At 40.5% G+C, this 19857-nt stretch overlaps 1 protein-coding gene across 1 annotated transcript in view; it reads right to left on the reverse strand.

Annotated features, from left to right (window-relative positions):
* The window catches only part of MAPK10 (mitogen-activated protein kinase 10), a 314249-nt gene that overhangs the window by 102557 nt on the left and 191835 nt on the right, over positions 1-19857 (reverse strand). Inside the window, exon 6 of the mRNA XM_067557119.1 lies at positions 10470-10639. Coding sequence (XP_067413220.1) covers positions 10470-10639 — 170 coding nt within the window. The remainder of the gene's footprint in view (positions 1-10469; positions 10640-19857) is intronic.

Raw genomic sequence — 19857 nt, forward strand, 5'->3', positions numbered from 1 at the left:
GTGCTGTTGGCACAGTGTTTCCAACTGCATTCTTCCCCTGGGCTAATTTCCCCCCTCCTTCAGTCCCTCTGGCTTCTTGAGCCTGGTACCTTCCTACTGACTGCTCCTCCACAGAACTCTGCACTCCAGTCTGCTCCTCCGCACAACTCAGCACCGCACTCCTACTCCTGCAGCTCGAGCCCTGACTGTTTGGAGCAGAGGGCTTGTCCTTAATTGGCCTCAGCTTCTCCTAACTGCCCCCTAATGGCTCTTAGCTAGTCAGCAGGGAACAGAGCCCTGAGCATTCTGGGGCTCACATACCTCCCTTCCACCCCTCTCCTACTGCCCTCCGCTCTCGTTATATCACAATATATATATACACACTGTACCATATGCCTCATAGGTAACTTGTCATGTGCCTAATGATGACTCTCAAACTCAGATTTCTGGTTTTGCTCAATTATTTGCCAATATTTTTCATCTCCAGGACATGTAGTCATGAATATTAATAAACCAAAAAAGGAATGGATTTGGTGATTTTTTTCATAACTATTCTGTAGTTCTAGAACAATGTTATAGCTACTAAACTGGGTCTCCAGTTCTTTCTACATCAAGTTTACGCTTCTTGGGTGATAGCCTCATCCCCATTCCAGCACCTGTACAATGGGTAAAAGGGCTACACAGCACAAAGGTGTCCTAACAGGTCTGCATCGTGCTGGGTGAGGGTTCCCCTGGCAAGAACATGTGGAAGAGAGTCATAAGACTGTCTTCCAAGTAACCACTTTCAAGCCTTGGCACATAAGACATGTTGGGACCGAGCTACAGCATGCAGCACTGCAGAGATTCTGGGCAGTACTGTGGCCCAGAGGGCAGCTTGGGGAGGCTGCCACAACTTAGACAGCTCTTAAGGGAGTCTAAGTTACATAGTGGAGCATCAGAAGGGCACAAAGCCACCTAAGTCTCATCACCTCCTTTTCCTCATTTTTGAGACACTTCACAAGTCCATCCTGCCTACAGCTCAGATCTTGTTTCTCTCTGCTCCTTTGCCTGTCTCTATTTCAATTTCTAAAACTACTCTTCTAACCTTGATGTTATCTTTCTCTCCTACTTCCACGCATGACTTTGGCCCTTCTTCCCTTCAGTTCTCTATGCCTGGATTCTCCTCACTCCCCAAGCATCCCTCTCTTTCAACCTCCAAGTCTTCTTTTAAAATCCACTTCTTTCCAGGAGTTTTCCCACTGAGGTATTCTTCTCCAGTGCTAGACATTTTCTCCTTTGCCTTTCCCTGCTCTGAAATGTCATCTGACATTTCTTCTCTTTTGCCTTACTCTGTTCTGAAATGCCATTCAAGCTTCACTCCCAACAACTCTATTCATATATTTTTTTTAAATTTCTAGTAATCTTCATCCCTCTTCTCCCATCCTTTTTTTGCCATCATATTTCCATATTTCCTTGTTTAAATTTAGGATGCAAGGTCTTGGGGAGAAAGACAACTTCCTTTCATTTTTTGTAAAGCACTGTGAAAACCTACATATAAGATAATACATAAATATTAAATAAATAACAGCAATACAGTCTGACAATGAAATTCAAATGACATTTCCACATTTCTTTTATGACTTACTAGTATTTATATTTCCATTTCTGATTCAATTGCTTCTTAGTTTTGCTGTTTGTCTATTTCTCTGGTCCCCTATCCCTGTCTCTTCCATATGATAACAGTCATTATTTTACTATAGTGGAGACCCTGATGTGCTTAGCAAGAGCTGGCACTGGAATTATAGCAAGAGGAAACAGAAGCTTGAGGAATGGTTACTCTAATGGCAAACAAACAACAATCAAGAGAACAGCTATAATGTTACCACTGACTCAGAAATATTCCCTTAGTGGAGCTACAAAAGTAAAGAAAATCAGATATCCCTCAAAGCCATAAATTCCCCCTCAGTTAAAAATATCTACATGTATTGCTTATGTATTAGACAATTCATATGATTTATTTGAGGAAAGTTATTTTAATGTTATTTTTATAGAAGACCATGCTCATATCATCTGTCTGTCAGAGCATAAAATTAGAGAGAGATAGGCAAGGGTAGTGTAAGGTAGAGTTGTGTGTGAGATAAAGTTATTATGAACAGCAGGGAAACAGCAAAGAGAAAACAGATCAGCAAGAGAACATTGCTTGTTCCACAGCAATATCATATTCACACTCTGGCTCCTACGTAGTTGTATACAGAATACAGTAGAACCTCAGAATTATGAACACTTTGAGAATGGAAATTGTTCATAACTCTGAAACGTTCATAACTCTGAACAAAACGTTGTTTTTCAAAAGTAGAAAAATGCTGTTTTCCCTTTATCTTTTTAAGTAGCATACTTTTAATACTGTACTGTACTTGCTTTTTTTGTTTGTTGGTTTGTTTTTTGTCTCTGCTGCTACCTGATTGCATACTTCTGGCTCCAAAAGAGGCGTGTGGTTGACCAGTCAGTTTGTAACTCTGATGTTTCTAACTCTGAGGTTCTACTGTAATATTAACCAATTTGTGTGGAAACCTCAACTGTCCATGCCAACAGCATTCTGTCTGACTGAACCTGACCATTGTAAATGTTATTGGGCAAACAGACTGTGATACAAAAGCAAGAGTGGGTAAAGACCAGAAGAAACTTGGTGTGAGGTCATCACTGAGAGTGGCGAAAAGGAGAGCACTGGCCCCTTTCCACAGACCTGTCCTGAAGAACTTTTAACTTTGGCACCCCTATTCTAGGGAGAACCCCTGAATCCATCAAAGCCAATAGCAAAACTCTCAGTGATTTCAGTGGGAGCAGCATTTCACCCAGGGGATGCAGGGGTAAGTTTGAATTCAATCAGGGGATCACTGAAATTTATGGACAATAGTCAGACTTGAACCCAAACTTGCCTGCTACTCAACTATAATAGAAAACAATGGCAACCTCAGAAAGGAGGAGAATCAAAAGATCATTTAAAAATCCTTTAAGATGGCCAGATATGGGGAATGAGAGAACACCCAGGGAGGGGAGAGCAGAGAGCTATGGAGATCAATGCCAGTTAGGCCTTGTCTGCATACAGAAGTTGCATTCACTTAACTAAATCAGTTTGAAAATTGACTGTATTCAATTAAAACTCCATGGTGTGGACACCCTTAAACCAGCCTGAGAGTGCCTTATACTGATATAGCTCATGTCAGGAAGGAATCAGCTTAAGCTAAATCAATATAGGACACCCTAAAACTAATGTAAATGTCCACACAAGGCAGTTGTACCAATTTAATTAGTTTCTAAACCAATTCAGTTAAATTATGTGTTTAGACAAGGCCTTGGAGAGGAAATGGGAGCACACTGGTACCTACAATAGTACTACAATGATGGGAGCCTTACCAGTTCCTTATAAAGAGAGAAATAGAATGTGAAAGCATCAGCAATTGCCAGAAAAGAGGTCAAACACCCAAAAAGTGCATATTATGCTGTAGCAGGTTTTATTATATCTTGTCACGATTACCGAATCGGAATGATCTCTTAGATTTCTGTGTACTAGCAAAGGAATATGAAACATGAGACTATAAACATGAAATATGTGGCAACATCCTTTCATACCAGAAGCCTCTGCATCTCAGGTGGCAAATGGGCATTAAAAAAATGTGAGGAATAATTTTTGTCAAATAATTATATGTCAGCCCACCCTTTTTTTTATTGCTTTAAGCTTCCAAGGGAAAAAAAGAAGATACTGACAATAACTCTTTCTCAAACTGTATATTTCAGGTCTCTATTTCATTTAAAAATGGGTCTTTATCCTGTCTCAGGTGTCTCCATGTAATTTGGGTGGATACACATTTATGTTTTCAGCCTTCTTCTCCCCACTATTTCAAGATATTAATAAAGGGAAGAAGTTACAAGAAGCAAAGCAGAGGTGGAATAAAGTCTTTTACTCTTGTGCAAACCTCCAAGCCCATTTTGGAGGTTCCTTTCCCCTCCGCTTTGCTCAAGAGCTTAACATTATGGCAACACTCCCTCTAACTAAATATGGCTGGATGTAGCTCCCTCCAAAATCTAGCCAAGCTGTTGGACGGAGAACAATCTCAAAGCATTCTTTCCCCTCCTCAGCCCAGTCCAACCAGGAGAAAGGTTTCAATAATCATGTCTTAAGAAAGATCTTCTGTCCCTATCCAGTCAAACACTGTTACACAAACATTCCTTAAAGACTCAGGGCCAAATCCTGAATATCCACAATCCCTAATGAAGTTAGTGGCAGTAATGGGTGCTTAGCACCTCAGGATGCAGCACCCAGAAATCCAGATTCCAAAAGTGTTTATGAAATTTGATATTGATTCCTTGGGAAACCAATCACAGAAGTAACAATGGAAAGTCAGAGTTACTATTCCAGATGTAAATCAGAGGATAATCATTTAATCTGGTTAAGGGAGCAATGAAAATGTGAATTAAATATTAATCATTTCAGAGTAATGACTAATTAGAAAGTCTAAAGCAAGAAATCTTCGGTGTGAACACGAAGAATAGCTGTCAAGAAAAAAAACATATCTGGGTGAATCAGCCAAGCTCAAAGTTTCCCATGTTTTTACTGCAGTTCAATGTTTCAGAAACCTCTTAGTGCCACTAACTGTATCAACTGATTCTAGAGAAAGTTATCTTGTTTCAGGTGTTGCCCCTTCTGCAGTACCTAAAACAATTTTAAGGAAGCACTGTACACACACAAGTCTGAAGTTCTATTTCTGAACATCGGCACTGGGAAACTTCAGGGCCTATTTCAATAATACTAATAAATAGTAATAATAAATAGTAATAATAATAATAATAGTTCATGATAAAAACTGTATGCATGTACACTTTAACAGACTCGAAACTACCTATACCAAACAAGGACTTTCCACCAGAGAAGTAGATCATATCATGGAATGGGCCACCCAAATACCCAGAAAGAACCTTTTTCAATTCAGAAATAAAACCCCCCTCTGACCCCTAGTTTTCACCTACTACCCCGCACTGGAACCCATATGGGATATCAACAAACAACTACAACCCATATTCGATGGGGACACAATCCTGAAAAAAATCTTCCCTGAACCCCCACTTATGGCCTACAAACGACACCCCCCAAGTTTTCCAAACTTAGGATCAGACGCAAGCTCCCCACAGACCAGGATACATAACTCAAAGTAGCACCAGATCCTGCCAGAACAACAGATACAAAACCTGCAGACATATCTCCACTGCTATAATGATCAACATCCCACACAACATAGACTTTCAAGAACCAGGGATCCTAACCATGCCTATCATAACATGTGGTATACCTAATCCAGTTCACTAAATGTCCCAATAAAATTATGTGGGTGAAACCAGACAATTACTACACTTTCAAATTACCTAAATGTGATGATTGGAGTTCCTTTCCCAGACTTGAAGAGGTCTGTGTGGCTCTAAAGCTTGTCTCTCACATCAACAGAAGTTGATCCAATAAAAGATATTACCTCACCCATCTTTTCTCCATAATAAAAAGGGGCATTTACTGTAAATATTGTGCTTTTCTTCCATGCACCTTACAGGTTGATTTCTCTAAAGGGACCACTTCAACCACTACTGAAATGCAGCTATTTCTGGGGTAGAAGGCATAGGCACCTGGCAACATAAAAAATAGCTTAGGATAGAAAATGAAAACTAGAAGCCATTCTAAAGGATACAAGCTAGAGAGAAAAATTTTAGGTGGACAGAATGATTGCTACTGTGAATTTAGCTCAATGGAATTTTGCCACAAAAAACGGTAGGATTTGGTTCAACAGGATTATCTAACTGGAATTGAATTGCCATCATATAGGTACATTTGCTCAGTTGTGATTCAGATGAAAGAATGCCCCAGACTAAATTATTGTAGGAAGGCGCTGTGGCCTTCTCCGGAGTCTGGAACTGAGGAAGGGCCGCAGCGACCGGGGTGGACCGAAACAGGCCCAGCAGACAAGTCTGCCTAGCAACAGAGAGGCAGGGCTGTGACAGGGCCAGCAGGCCAGTCTGCCCATCAACCAAAAGGCCGGGCCATGATAGGAATATCCAGCCAGACCAATCAGTGACAGCGGGGCGGAGCTGCTACAGGAAGGGGCAGTATAAAAGACAGGCCCCAGAGCTCAGTCTGGAGGAGACTGCTGCCGGAGGCAGATGTGCTGCCCCACTGGCTGGGACCTAGGCCGCAGTGGAGCTGAGCCAACCCCAGGGATGCTCGCCTCCCACAGCAGAGACCCCGACCATTCCCCAATCCTGCCTCAGGGCCTGGGGACTGGATAGGGCCCACGGGTAGCTGAACCAGGCCACCAGGCCACAGTGAATGGACCGAGCAACCAGATCCCCAGGACTGGACCGAGACCGCTGAGCAACCCGGATGGGAGATACCCCCGAGGCCGGACGGGACTTGGAGGAGCTGCCTGACACCGAGACCCCAGAGATGGGACAGGACCTGGACAAGCTGCCTGATGCCGAGCCATCCCCAGAGCCCTGTGACCAGGAGGAGCAGCCCCTCGCCGAGGAGCTCCCTGACCTGCCACCTGTGGACGAGGAGGGACTGGCGGGCCTATCCTGGACCGCGTATCACAGCAACCCCGAGGACCCTGACGAGACAGGTACCTGGAGATACGGGGAGGAAGCGGCCCGGTGACAGCAATAGACAGTGGCTGAGTCTGGGGCAAGGACCCCATAGGCGCGTTGCGGTGGGAGCCCCGCTGATTTAGTGGCAAACGCCTTTGCCACTGCTAGGGTCCTGGGCTGGGACGCAGTGGAGACAGCTGGGCCTGCGTCCCCCTGTCCCCTTCCCTAGCCACCCCGGGAGAGCCTCCTCCTCCCTACCGCTCTAGAGAGCGGACCCACTGCTCACCCGCCCTGCCTGAGGGCCGGAGCGATTGGCTGCTTGCTCGCCCGCCCTGTCTGAGGGCTGGACCATTTAGGAAGGCGCTGTGGCTTTCCCCAGAGTCTGGACCCGAGGAAGGGCCGCAGTGACCGGGCTGGATCAGCTGGCACTCCAACAATTATCAACACACTTTCTGCAATCCTGGAGAAACTTAATTCCAAATTCTAACTAGATTTGAGATTGTGAGGCTTGCAATTGCAGCACAAAGTGGTAGTGCTACAAATTGGTGCATATTTTTAAAATTCCCCTGAATAGGTGTGTCACTCTGTGCTTTGCTTTTCTTGGGCTGTTATTTTGTAGCTATCATTTCTAATTCTGAAATAACTGATTACACGTGGTGTAAAATTACAGTTTAGTCTTTTTGTTCAGACAGTTCTTTCTCCTTCTCTTCCCCTTCCCAGGAAAGTAAGCACTACATCCTTGAGGCTAGATCTTCAGGTTAACTTCAATGGAACTGTCAAGTAACACCAGTTGAGGACCTAAACTATATCTACACTACAGACCTCACAGTGGCACACCTGTACTGTTACTGTTGCACCACTGTAAGGGCCCCCATGTAGCTGCTCTATGTTGATGGGAGAGAGCTCTCCTGCCAGCATAATTAAACGACCCCCAATGATCAGTGCTACATGAGGGGTGTGGCTAATTTACCTGGTAGCACTCTTGAGTCCCAGATGGGCATGAATAGGTGGCTTGTGTATATAGCCAGACACCCTGTAACCACCTAGCACCTGATGGTATATGAAAGCAGATGACAAGAATGATGTACACTGCTCTTCTTTTAGGCCAGCCATAAGGATCACTGCTGAGTGTACTGCACCTGAGTCTCCCACCCTCAAGCCATCATGCCAGTATCTAGACTAGAGAGAATGGCTCAGGAATCATCTGATCATCTCCTACAAATCCAGTCCCCCAATATGTAAGTACTTCTGGCAACAAGAACTAAAACTGAGCTCCTGAAATCTCTGAATTTTCTTGAGCAACAAATAAGCAGATGTTCATAGTCATTGGAATTAAAAAGACAACATGACATAGTCTTTTCTGTTATTTACTTAGAGACTCTGTCATCATTTCTCTCACCTAAAGAACAAGACAAGCTTGGCAAGAAATCATCTCTACCAGAGCCAGCTGTCACCACTACTTTTGAGGCTTACTGCCATTCACATAATGCCAAGTTTGATCATCTTTCATAGAAAACAGGCAGAAGTGAAGGGGGGAAGAAAAGCAGCTGTTCCCTATCTGTTGGCACAAAAACTGCACCATTGTTACTCAAGTGTGAGAAGAAAATGGAGACCGTCCCATTTTGGGGGGATGTCATTGTTTTTATTGCCTCTCTTTTTAAATGGCTGGAATGTTTCCAAAACTATTTATCGGTGTGGTTCTTGGCCAAGGTTATTAAATGATAGGTTTGCCAATTATAGCTATTTCTTCAAATATATTTTCCACAAAAAATTCAGTTTTTCTTCTCCAACATAATTTTTTTTTGAGGGTGAGGAAGTGAGAGAGCAGCTAAATACAGCACATCTCATTGAATCCAAGAATTCAGAGATTAAAAAGATCACCCAGTCCATCTCTTTGTCAATGTAGGGAAAAACCTTGCAAGTCCATATTCTTGTTTTTGGCCAATCGAGGTTTAAAAGTTCCAAACAATGAGGCTTCCCATCACTTTTTTTGGAAGACTATTCCAGAGTGTAATACATCTCACTGATAGAAAGATTTTCAGCCTATAGTTCCCCTTTTCTTAATATCATCCATTTGCTTCTAGATATATCCACATGTATCATGCAAAACTATGTATAACTGTCCTTGGTGATTACACCCTTCAAATATTTGTAGGCTTTTAACATATCTCCCACTTGTTTTCTCACAGCCAAGTTACAGATATTGTATTTACCTCTTATGATCTGTCTTTGTAAATAAATCACTTCATCCCACCCTACCAATGATTCATCTTCATATGCACTTAACAGTTTGTCAATATCCTTCTGGTAAACTAGAGCCTGAAAATGAAGAAAATGTTTCAAGTTCTGTATAGAATGGATCTTATTTTCTTTATCCATGATGAAGATCTTTACATCTGCAGTCCACGCAGATCTTTACATCTGCAACTCAAAACTGCATTGGTCCTTTTTGCAGTCTTATGCCATTGTTCATTTATTCCAGGGGTTTTGTATTAGTTTTCACTTCATTTGTAGGGTGGTGTTTGAGTTTTGTTTGGGTTTTTGTTTTTGCTTAAGGCATTCAAATTTTTGGCCTGTCAAATCTCCATATGAAATATGAATATCACAGGATGTTATTTATTCTATTTAGATGCCTTTAGCTTTATCTGTTCTTTGTTACTCATAATTGAGCTTTACTGCAAATCAGTTATGGATAAGGATAGGAAAATTTGATTTGCAGCCAGGAAGGGGTTTCACAGCAATAAAGAGTACTAAGTAGGAAGAGAAGACAAGAGCTTGCTGCTAGACAGGGAAGGAGAAACATCTTGGGAAAACAAACACAAGAGCACTTAATATATAGAGTATATTTCTTTCTAAAAACTGATTGTAAACAAAATTGGAAAAATTGTATGATTAAAAACTAAATAAACTTAATTTGACTCCATGAAGTAGATTTGAAATTACATGGTTTGGTCAGTAGAAGTGGCATGGTTCTATAAGTGACACACACATAAAAGGGAGGAGGGGTACAGATGATATTTGTTACACTGCTAATTTTTAGTGCCTATGCTGAGCTATCTATGGAGTTACACTTGCCTTTGTGTTAGAGAAAGCGAGTGTTTCCCCCATTCCATCGGATTGTAAGGTAGCATTACATTAAAATCACAATACTTCAGTGTTAGAGAAGACAGACAGAAAAGGACATTTATGATTAAGTAGGGGGGAAAAAGACAAGAATTATTTGCTGTCTGAAACTAATGTGCTGAGTACCACTGGACAGAAGGGTCCACACTGTAAGCCACTTGTAGGCAAAAGGAACAGACCATCTCTAAGGTGGCAGAAACAAATGTAAAAGAAAATGTCACAATCTTTAAATGTAATGATTTACTCTGAATTCTATTAACTGTACATATTACATAATATCAACTACTAGATTTCCATCATTCATTTGGATTATTCATACATTGCATTGAAATGTCACTTAAAAATAAAGTAAAACATTATCTGTCACATAGGTATGTAAAAGCTTCAAGATGCTACGGGATGAGACTTGTTACTAAATAGGTCTCAGTGATTTTTACTGCACCAAGAGTAAAAATTACAGGGTCTGTTTGATATATAATTTGACTCTGCTGTAAATAAGGCCAATAGTTGTCAATTACTGTAAGATCTGTATCCTGCCTTCTTGCTAGTTAACATTTGCTATGGGAGAAACAAACCCAATGCTACCGTTCACAACAGCAAGAAAATTTATTAGAGAAACACTAGGGTCTTTTTACCTAGGGATGTCTGCTGCTTAACTGTTGTTTTTACAATTTTAGACAATGTTTGTGGCTAGCAAACTATATAAAGAAATGAAGAAGACATATCCCATTAAAAAATAAATAAAAGAAACTTCAGAGACTTACCAAACTATTCCCTGAGCCCCAGAGCCAATCGGTTTCAAGTTCTGGTAGCGCTTGAGAACCGTGAAGGTCGAGTCACCTACTTCCACGCTGTAAAACTGGTTGTCAACTTTGCTTTTACTCATGTTGTAATGTTTGGCAATATATGACACATCCACTTGTTTCCCAAATCCCTGTCATGGTGATGAGGAGTAGACAAAAAGACAAAACCAAGACCAGTAAACCATCAGCATAACGATGAAACCGAGAGCCTAGTTTTCAAATATTGCTGTCATTTTATATTCAATGTCAAAGTCTTGTACAGTCAGATGAATTCTCAAAGGCTTTCAGACATAACCGTAAACTCTCCTTCATCTAGGAAACTTCCATTACAAAGTCACGAAGACTCCTCCAGCCAGTGTCTGTAAAATAGAAATTCCCTACTATTGGTATATGCATACCATTACTGGTACTCCAGGAAGGATATGGTTCACTTCTGTTTTGGTCTGACTTTCCTCTCATACTGCAATAAACCAGGAATAACTGAGAATTCCTTTAACATCAGTGGACCTGCATCAATGTAAAATGGTGCCAGTGACATGGTAATTAAGCTCTTAAGATTTGTAAACCATAGTAGCTGCCTGAAAAAATTTGGGAACTACTACTGCAGAATATCAGGGCAAAGCCACAAATCGTTTCAGATGAGCATCTATTTTTTTATTTCATTAAAATCACAGCACAAAAGTTAGTAATTTAAGACCCCATCTTGCAAAATGCTGAGCACTTTTAATGCCCATTGACTTCAAAGGGAACCAAAGGTGCTCCACATCTTGCAGGCTGGAGGGTCAAGCAACTGATTATATATGCCTGGAAGTCAATGACAGCTTCTCTATTGCCTTCAATGAGCATAGGAACCAGCCCGAAATCTGTGTCTTCCACTAATTATTCCCCACCCTCCTTGATTACCCATCAGTAATTCTTTGAAATACAGTTTAGAGAAATCCCTTTCACTTATTCTATTATTAAAAACAATAGATCTTAATGTATTCTATTACACAATCAAAACATTGCTGTCACAACCAACCATGATATATGGCTATATAATTCAAACAGTTTAACTTTGATGGGCTAGAAAAAGGAGAAGAATTCATTGGGAGGATTTTGTTATTTGCTTGTTTGTTTTTAAATGACTTAACGCCAATACTCAATGAAGTGGGCATTAAAATTCAAAAATTGACCTTGTCAAGATCATCTCTTCTTGGTTTTGCCTTAGGATGCTTAATATTCTAATTCTATCAATTTTCTCCTGAGAACGACCACTCCATTGGATAGCACTGTTTCATTATAACTTGCTCATTTTGATAATTTGTTTGAAACATTCTGATTAACATGCCTGTTCATTCAGGCAGAAAATATAATTTTCAGAAAAGCAATTAAAAATATTATAGTTCATTATGATCCAGACACAGTGCAAGGAATTTGTTTTTGTTTCTAAAAAGAGTTTTATGGACATTGACACAGTTTCAAATTCATGCTTCAAGACAAAGTTCTGAATGACTCAGAAATATGTTTGAAGAAACAAAGCCTGCTTCTGAATTACACTGTGAAGCTCAAGCTTTGAACCTTCTTCCATTTGCTGAAGAGAAATATTCATATGGTCTGCTCAGTCTTACACACCAGAACTGGAAATGAGAGGTGAGTTCTAATACAATTTCCCTGAAAGATAGGAGATAACCACAGGTACCTTCAAGTAGTCAAATAGATTGCAATATGTTTTATTCCATTATCATTTTCTGTACAGTAAGGACAACATTCACATTGCCAACCTTCTATTCTCAACCCAGCATTAATTATTGCACCAGAATATTAGTCCCATTCTTTAGTGCTATAAATATAGTTACTTTATAAAGAAAGTTGAGAAGGTTTTGTTCTGGTTTGAGCAATCTAATAATACCAAGTACTGTCCTCATATTCACTGTTGATGTATATGATGCTAAATGGGCAGATATACAGGGTAAGGGGGAAAACATTGATGCAATATTAATATGAGAAAGTTAAAAAAAAAATCAAGATATTCACAGCTAAAGGGTCAAATTCTGTGTTGACATGCATTCTATGCAATTCCTTTTCTAAGTCAGCACACAATTAGTCTTCACCGGTGTTCATTGTAGACCTAAGCAGACTCACAAAAATAGTTAACAGGCTGGTTAGCAAGCTTGTCATTCGCCCACACTCATACATTCTCTCAAAATACTGGAAATAAATTTAATTAGTTCATGACAGGTTGCCACATGCTTGAATCAACTAAGAAAAGTAGAAAACTAACTACAGGGGTGTATGGAAAAGATCATGATTTATACCCAGTGATTTTTTTACCTTAAAAATAGTTGCTTTTACATCTTACCAATATGTATTTAATTTTAAACAAATAATTAAAGTTTACACTGAGCCAAAATTCTCATTTGAGCTATTTCTTTCACACCATTCCCCACATAATTCCTCAAAATTGGGTTTACTTGGGATTGAAGCAATTCATAGAACTTGTATGGGCCTTCCACAGAAGAATAAGTTTCATCCTGAAATAGTGTTACCGATGTCAACAAATATTCTGGTGAATCTGAAATAAGTTTGCAGCAAATATGGGACAAGTTATAGTTTTGGGATTCCAAACTAACTGCACAACTCAGGTGGCATAAACCTAAATAAAAAAGTATTCCCTCCAGCCTCTTCAAATCAAAGCTACTTTAGTTTCACACATCTGTCACTCACTATTAGATCTAGAATGATTACTGCCAAACAATACTAAAATGTGCCTGTATAACTGCTTGGATTTTAATATGAACTCAGTTTGGGTATGCTTGTGCGCTAGGTACATTTGCGTGATTAAGTTTTACTACATGAGCATTCTTAGGAATTGAACTTTCAGTTCATATGTGGAAGCCTTCACACAGCATTTTCTTTTGCCAGTCTGACTTTTGAAAACTTCTTCAATTTTGGAAGAGTTAGAGAAGTAGTAGAAGGAAACAAAAAAAACCCAACCCTAGTCATCATTCATTTTATTGCACTAAGTGACCAAAAAGAAAAAGAAAAAAAAAAAAAGAGGTTGGTATGGACAGGGATAAAAAAAAAGTTTCAAAAATACAAAGTTTATTGAAAAAATAGTTTGCAAAAAAAGAAAAATTATTCCATTTTGAACTTTGCAAAATAAAAACAATGTCAAATTTTCATTTTTATTTTACATATTTGCAAACTTATGTCTTCAATTTTTGATCAGCTCTAGAGCTATTGGAGATTTACAGCAGTTGAGTATATTGCTCATTATGTGTGGCAAGGGAAAAGATATATATAAAATTTCTTTCATACCAAACCACGGAAAATTGAGTTGTAAAAACTCTGTCAGTAGAGAGGTTGGAGAATGAATCTGTTTCTGATATTGCTAAATCCTCGGAAAACATATTATTGGCTCTTATGGAACAATTAAATGAAAAAATCTGATGAAAAACAGCCATTGATGCTTCACAAGCAACTTTGACTAGCTAAATTATTTTTTTCCCCAACCTGGAGGGTAACACAACAGTAAACAGAACCAGATTTATGATTCTGGGGGCCCCTCACACAGATTATTTTCTTGCCATTGCAGATGAAAAGACCAGAGTGAACTTTATTCTCATATTATGTAATTCTGCTGCTTACTTTGCCTATTTTCCACCCTAACCTTTATGATAGTTCATTAGCAGGTAGCTTTATTTTGCCAATTTATTGGCACTTTTTATCCACATCCCATGATCGGCAATCCTAATATATCACATATACAGCTCAATATCTTAAATATGCCTTAACTTTAATATATATATAAATTGTGGCAAGGCAATGCACCTCCTTTGCCTTACTGGGCTCAGCATTTCCCCCTCTGGTGATGGCCCACTCCAGAGAGTTTGTATTCCTCACTCAGATTTTATCTTCCAATATTACAGGCTTTATTCTCCAATATTATATTCTCAAGACCAGTATGATAACCACTTCCTTGAGGGCCAGATTGATGCTGACTCTTTCCTGGGTGCATGGGGTATATAGAGGGAAAGCGAATGGGATGGAAGCCGCTGCAGAGGGACACAGCCAACTTAGCACCAGCCTCCATATGGCCTCCAATGGGAGCCATAGCCCCAAACATCTCTACCCCAGCCAGATGAGAGTAACCAGCCTCAGGAACAGCATATGCTGCAGGTGGCAGAACTCTTGCTTTACAGTGCGCTCCCCTAGATCCACAGGAGCAACTGCAGCTTAGTCAGCTAGAATCCTTCTGGGTGTTCAGGTGTGCAACTCCGCTTTACCCCTTACCTCCAACATAGGCAATATTTTATATTCACCATCTGGTTCCCAGAGTCAAAAAGAAAAGAGTTGTGCAAATAAACAGGTTCAATCATGACAACCACAGAGTTTTTGCACAAATTGCAAAAGTGGAAATAAGCACTTCATCCTGCAAACCCTGACTCTCCTGAGCAGCCTTACAAAGTCGAAGGTGCTATTCATGTAATGGCTACCTGCATGAATAAGGCCCAAAGAAAGCAAAACAGGTCCACCTCTGACAACTCAAGTTTTCTTTTCCTTCTAGCCAAGTTTGTTTCTGTTGATAATTTTCTTTTTTTAACACCCTTGCCATCATGTCCACTCCTCATCTGTGTGGGCAGATGACAACACAATTGCCATTATTCAGGATTTTGACCTAAGGAATGCTTCCCCTACTCAGCCATAGGGCTCAGCTGCTTCTTTATGATGTCCAGTCACTTCATTTAATTTCCCTCCCCTTGGATCTCTTCCTTGGTGCATGCTCTTTTTATCATCACCATTCTTTTCCAAATGGTTCCAAGGCCAGTTCTTCATGATTTATGTCTAAAGAGACTTTAATCTTTTCATGTTTGCTAACACACACATTCCTATACACTCTCTATATTCTTTTGGCCCTTTCTTTAATGCCACCACCACCTAGCATTTGGCTATTTCACTGCATTTCAGAACCCTTACATCTTTTCATCCCCTCTGATGGTCTCAGCTGCTTTCATATTTTAATGGATAACTGTATTTGTAGTATAGAAGTTATCAGACTTCTAGAAACAGTGAGTACTATAGGACTCATTCAAATATTCAGTCCTATGTGTGGATTCAATGTACAATTTGTGTTAATATTGGAGGCGATGATTAGAAATGCTACAGCACTGAGAGATCATGAATCTTCATTTCCCCTAAAGAGCTGCGAGGCTATGCTCAGAAGGATATGCACACAACCAAAAGTGATTAAAAAGTAGTTTGCATGCAGGCCAGATTGGATGTAAATCTTAGCTAAATATTAACTCAGACACATAAAAAGCCACATAGGTTTTAATTCTGCCAAGACCAAACACTTGGAATGCTAAGATTAACATGTGTTTACTTAAATCGCTGGTTACTTTGAAACATGAATTTGGGTTGGCCAAATGCATGGTGGAGCCACAAAAATGCCAATAAACCATTATCACACCATCATATATTCTGTGAATGCAACATATAAGTTAAAGTTTATTTATATCCTTCTTACTTTACAGTCAGGCATCAACTATATTCAAGTGTCACAGGTAGCCATAATCCCCCATTACAAGAGATCTAAAATAGCTTTTCTGTACTTAAAAGTGTCACAGTTTTAAAGTCTGATTCCTTGAGATTTTCTGGAGCTAGGAGTGAACGTTGTGTGACCTATTAGGAAGCCAGGAATCTCTCATTTCCAGGACTATAAAGCTCTCACTTTTACTCCTGCAGAATCACGTAATACTGGAATTTAAAATTGTCTTAGTAGTACATGTGCTTTTAGAATTGTATTATTAGTGTTCATTTGAAGCTCTTTGCTGAACTGCTTACTCAGGCAAAATGTCTATTGATCTCAACAGGAATTTTGCCCATATAAGTACAAGGTCTGTTATGTTTATGAAAAAAGCTGGACTGAGAGCCCTGGACATTGAAACCTCTCTTTGTACACAGAGCAGGGGGCAGCACATGCAGGTTCCTCATACCACTCCATCAATGTCCCCACATAAAGGTACATGGTGATTCACAGAACATAGAAGTTGCATGATACCTGCCCTGAAGAATTCACAAAATTAACATAGAGACAACATAAAACTCTGGTCATAATAACAAGGGAGGGAGGAGGTGAAGACATCAATAGTCAAGAGACGCCATGGAAGAAAAGATTCTTTGAGTAAGTGGGTTACAAATAGGGATACGAAGGAGGCGAGAGAAGACACTTTGTAAACAAGAAGTTGAGCAATGTCCCAAGCACAGGGGGCAGTGAAGGCATGAAGCCAAGAATGGGTAAGAGACACACAAAGTAAGTGGTAAGTAAGGAAAAAGGATTGTAAGGAGCATATGAGAAAAAAGGAAATGAAAGCAGGGCCATAGCGGGGACAGGATTACATAGGCCTTTGTAACCTAGCCTGAATTTGATGCTGTAACCAATAGAGAGCTAGTGACGGAATAGTGGAGATAATGTATTCAGAATGGAGGCAACTGGGTCTTGGATAGACTGAAGTGGAAGAAGTGACAAGAAGGAAAATGATAGACGTTTGCCATAGAGGGTTTGGAGTGAGGTTTTAGTGATCGGAAGGACAGTGGATTGAAAGGTGGTGGTACAGAGAGTTTAAGAAGAAATGGAAGATATGTAATGAGATGCACTATTTCTCTAGTTTACTGCATACATTGATAATACAATGCATTATTTCATAGTAATTTTAAAGAATTCTGCAATCATTTCAAGACCTAAGCTTCTGGTCAACATTTAAGAGCTCTTTTCCTTTCTATGTATGCAAGGTGAAAAGGAAGCAGGCTTAGCTACATGTATGGACAGCACTACTTCCATTAAATAGAAGCTTCACCTAAGACCACATCACAAAAGATTCATCACCCCATGAATTCTGTTTTTAAGATATTGTTTTATAATTACAGTACTTGATATGAAAATAGTAGCAAACAAAGGAGTCTCCCTTTTATTAATAAATAACGGGTAAGCAGCAGAGTAAATAAAATTCCACCTTAAAAAAATCATTCTTGATACAAAACAGGCAGGATTTGGAACCTAAGAATCCAGGCTGCAGGTCAGATCTTCTCTTATAGATTATGAATGTTGATTAATGACCGACCGGAAACCATGGATAATTACAGGACATTTTGCATGAAAACAACATGGTTAAGGCTGAAAGCAGTATCTTCATCCAATCTGATTAAGACATTAGTTGTAATTGGAGTGGTTTATCAAAATTAAGATACAATTTACAAACAGACCAGATGAGCTCAACCAATGAAGAGCCACATGATTATCAAGAAACATGACCTTTTCTGTGGATCAAGATAATCTAAAGGCATTCTCAAAATAATCTGGTTTCTAAATGTTCATCAGTGAGATTCTTATTAAAACTAGGGAGTCATTAAAGGATTTTAGAGTGAGAGAGAGACAAAGAGAGAGCACAATGATTGGTCAAGCAATTTACACAGGATATCATAGTAATGAGGAAAGAAAGCCACCAAGAAAGAAACTAAGCTAAGATTTTCAAAGGGCTCTAAGGAAGTTAGGTATAAAACTTCCCAGAAATCCCAGTCTAAAATTTCATTCTAGGTATTTCTTTCGGTGGTCTCAATGCAGCAAGAATTACAATGAGCAAAACCACTCCCAGATCCTGTATTTGAGATACTAAATTGTTTAAATTAACCAATAAAGACGTCTATGTATATCTGTCATATCTGAGGTAAAATCACCATTAATGACTCAGGAAAAGACATCTTCTTAATGTGTATGGCTGCGTCTCATTGAAAACCCTAAAATGTGCCATATTTTTATTGTGATACAATAGTAGTACAAGGAGCCTACCATCAATCAAATGTCAGCCTCGCCCCCTTGACCCTTAGGCCCTGCCACCCCGACACTTAAGCCCCGCCCAACTGTCACAAGAAGTCTCGCCCCATCAGGTCACCTGACATCAGGTCCCGCCCCAGGTTATGACTTCCGGATCAAGATGGCCACCTGACCAGAAGTGGGTGGTGTGACCCCTCTGAGAACACCTCCCACCTGCTCCCCACCAACAGGAGAGGATTTGGGCCCTATGGGACTGCCCCAAGAGTGGGATTGGACCCCAGATGGACACATGACTGGAAGTGGGTGGTGCAATCCCTCCAAGAATGCCTCCCACCCGCTCTCCAACAATAGGAGAGGGTTTCAGTCCCGCGGGACGGCCCCGAGAGTGGGATTGGCCCAGAAAGGGCACAAGGTGGGGTGGGGTGACCCCTATGCCAATCGGCATGCATTTCACTCTGAGAGCAGGATTGGCCCAGAAAGGGGAGGAGTGGGGCGACTCCTCCGCCAATCGGAGTGGGCTTAGGCTGTCCCAGAAGGGAAAGATGCATCAATCAGGATGGGATGGAATCTCTGGGCCTCAATGCTTGGTCAGGTGGCAGCGCCACCCCGTGAAGTCTCACAGCCTTTAAAGCGTCTCATTTTCGAGACCACGTGGTTCACAGCACGTGGAAAAATGCCGAGAGGAGAACATGGACACCTTCACCACTCCCGTGAGGCCTTCGAAATTTGTTTTGGCTTCTAAGGTCTTGGCCCTCCTGTGTAGAAAGTGCTACATCAGCAACAGTTCTGAGGACAGCCCTTTGGCTCAGCCTTTGTTCGACTCGCCGGACACCGAAACCCGAGCGACCATGTCCGTTCTCATGGAGCTATCGGTGGGTCAGGCCAAAGAAAAAGACAAGGTTCAGGTAAAGGAACGAGCATGGGTGGAGAACGTGATGGGGTTAATATCCAATCTGGGTTATGTAGATCTAAAAACAAAAACAAAAGCCATGCAGTTGAGACTTAGAGCTATTTCTTTTCGAAAATCTCTCGACAGGTCAACGATGCTCTCCAGGTGACCCCAAACAACGTCGCATCAAACAGCGTAGATTAATTGGGCCTGTCGCATTTCTGCTTAACACCAATATAAATCGATGCAGAGGATGACACCAAGGATGACGCCTATCTGGAGTTTAAGAGGAGTCTTGGCATGGAACTAATTGAGCCAGTGCCACTTTGTGAGCGTAAAAAAGGCATGCAGGGTATTGTATGTGTTGCTGTTTATGCTGTCCTTAATCACTGTTTTAGGGAAAAGCTTTTAGAAGATTGTGAGGGTTGTATCATAGATGCTCCAGGCCAACGGCACCATGACTGTGTGACTTGGACTTCAAAGGATATAAACTGCAAGCTTTGAGATCTGTGTGCTGAACTATGTTTTGAAAGCTTATTAAACTCTATTATTGCCATAAGTTATGTTATGCAATGTCTTTACTTAACTCAAGAACATTTAGCACAAGGGATGACCCTGGTAAATACTGTGCAATTCAGTCAAGACCC

The sequence above is a fragment of the Emydura macquarii genome, unplaced genomic scaffold (assembly GCF_026122565.2).
Source record: "Emydura macquarii macquarii isolate MOO-44397 ecotype Brisbane River unplaced genomic scaffold, CSIRO-AGI_Emac_v2 contig_1790, whole genome shotgun sequence".
Classification (NCBI taxonomy): domain Eukaryota; kingdom Metazoa; phylum Chordata; order Testudines; family Chelidae; genus Emydura; species Emydura macquarii.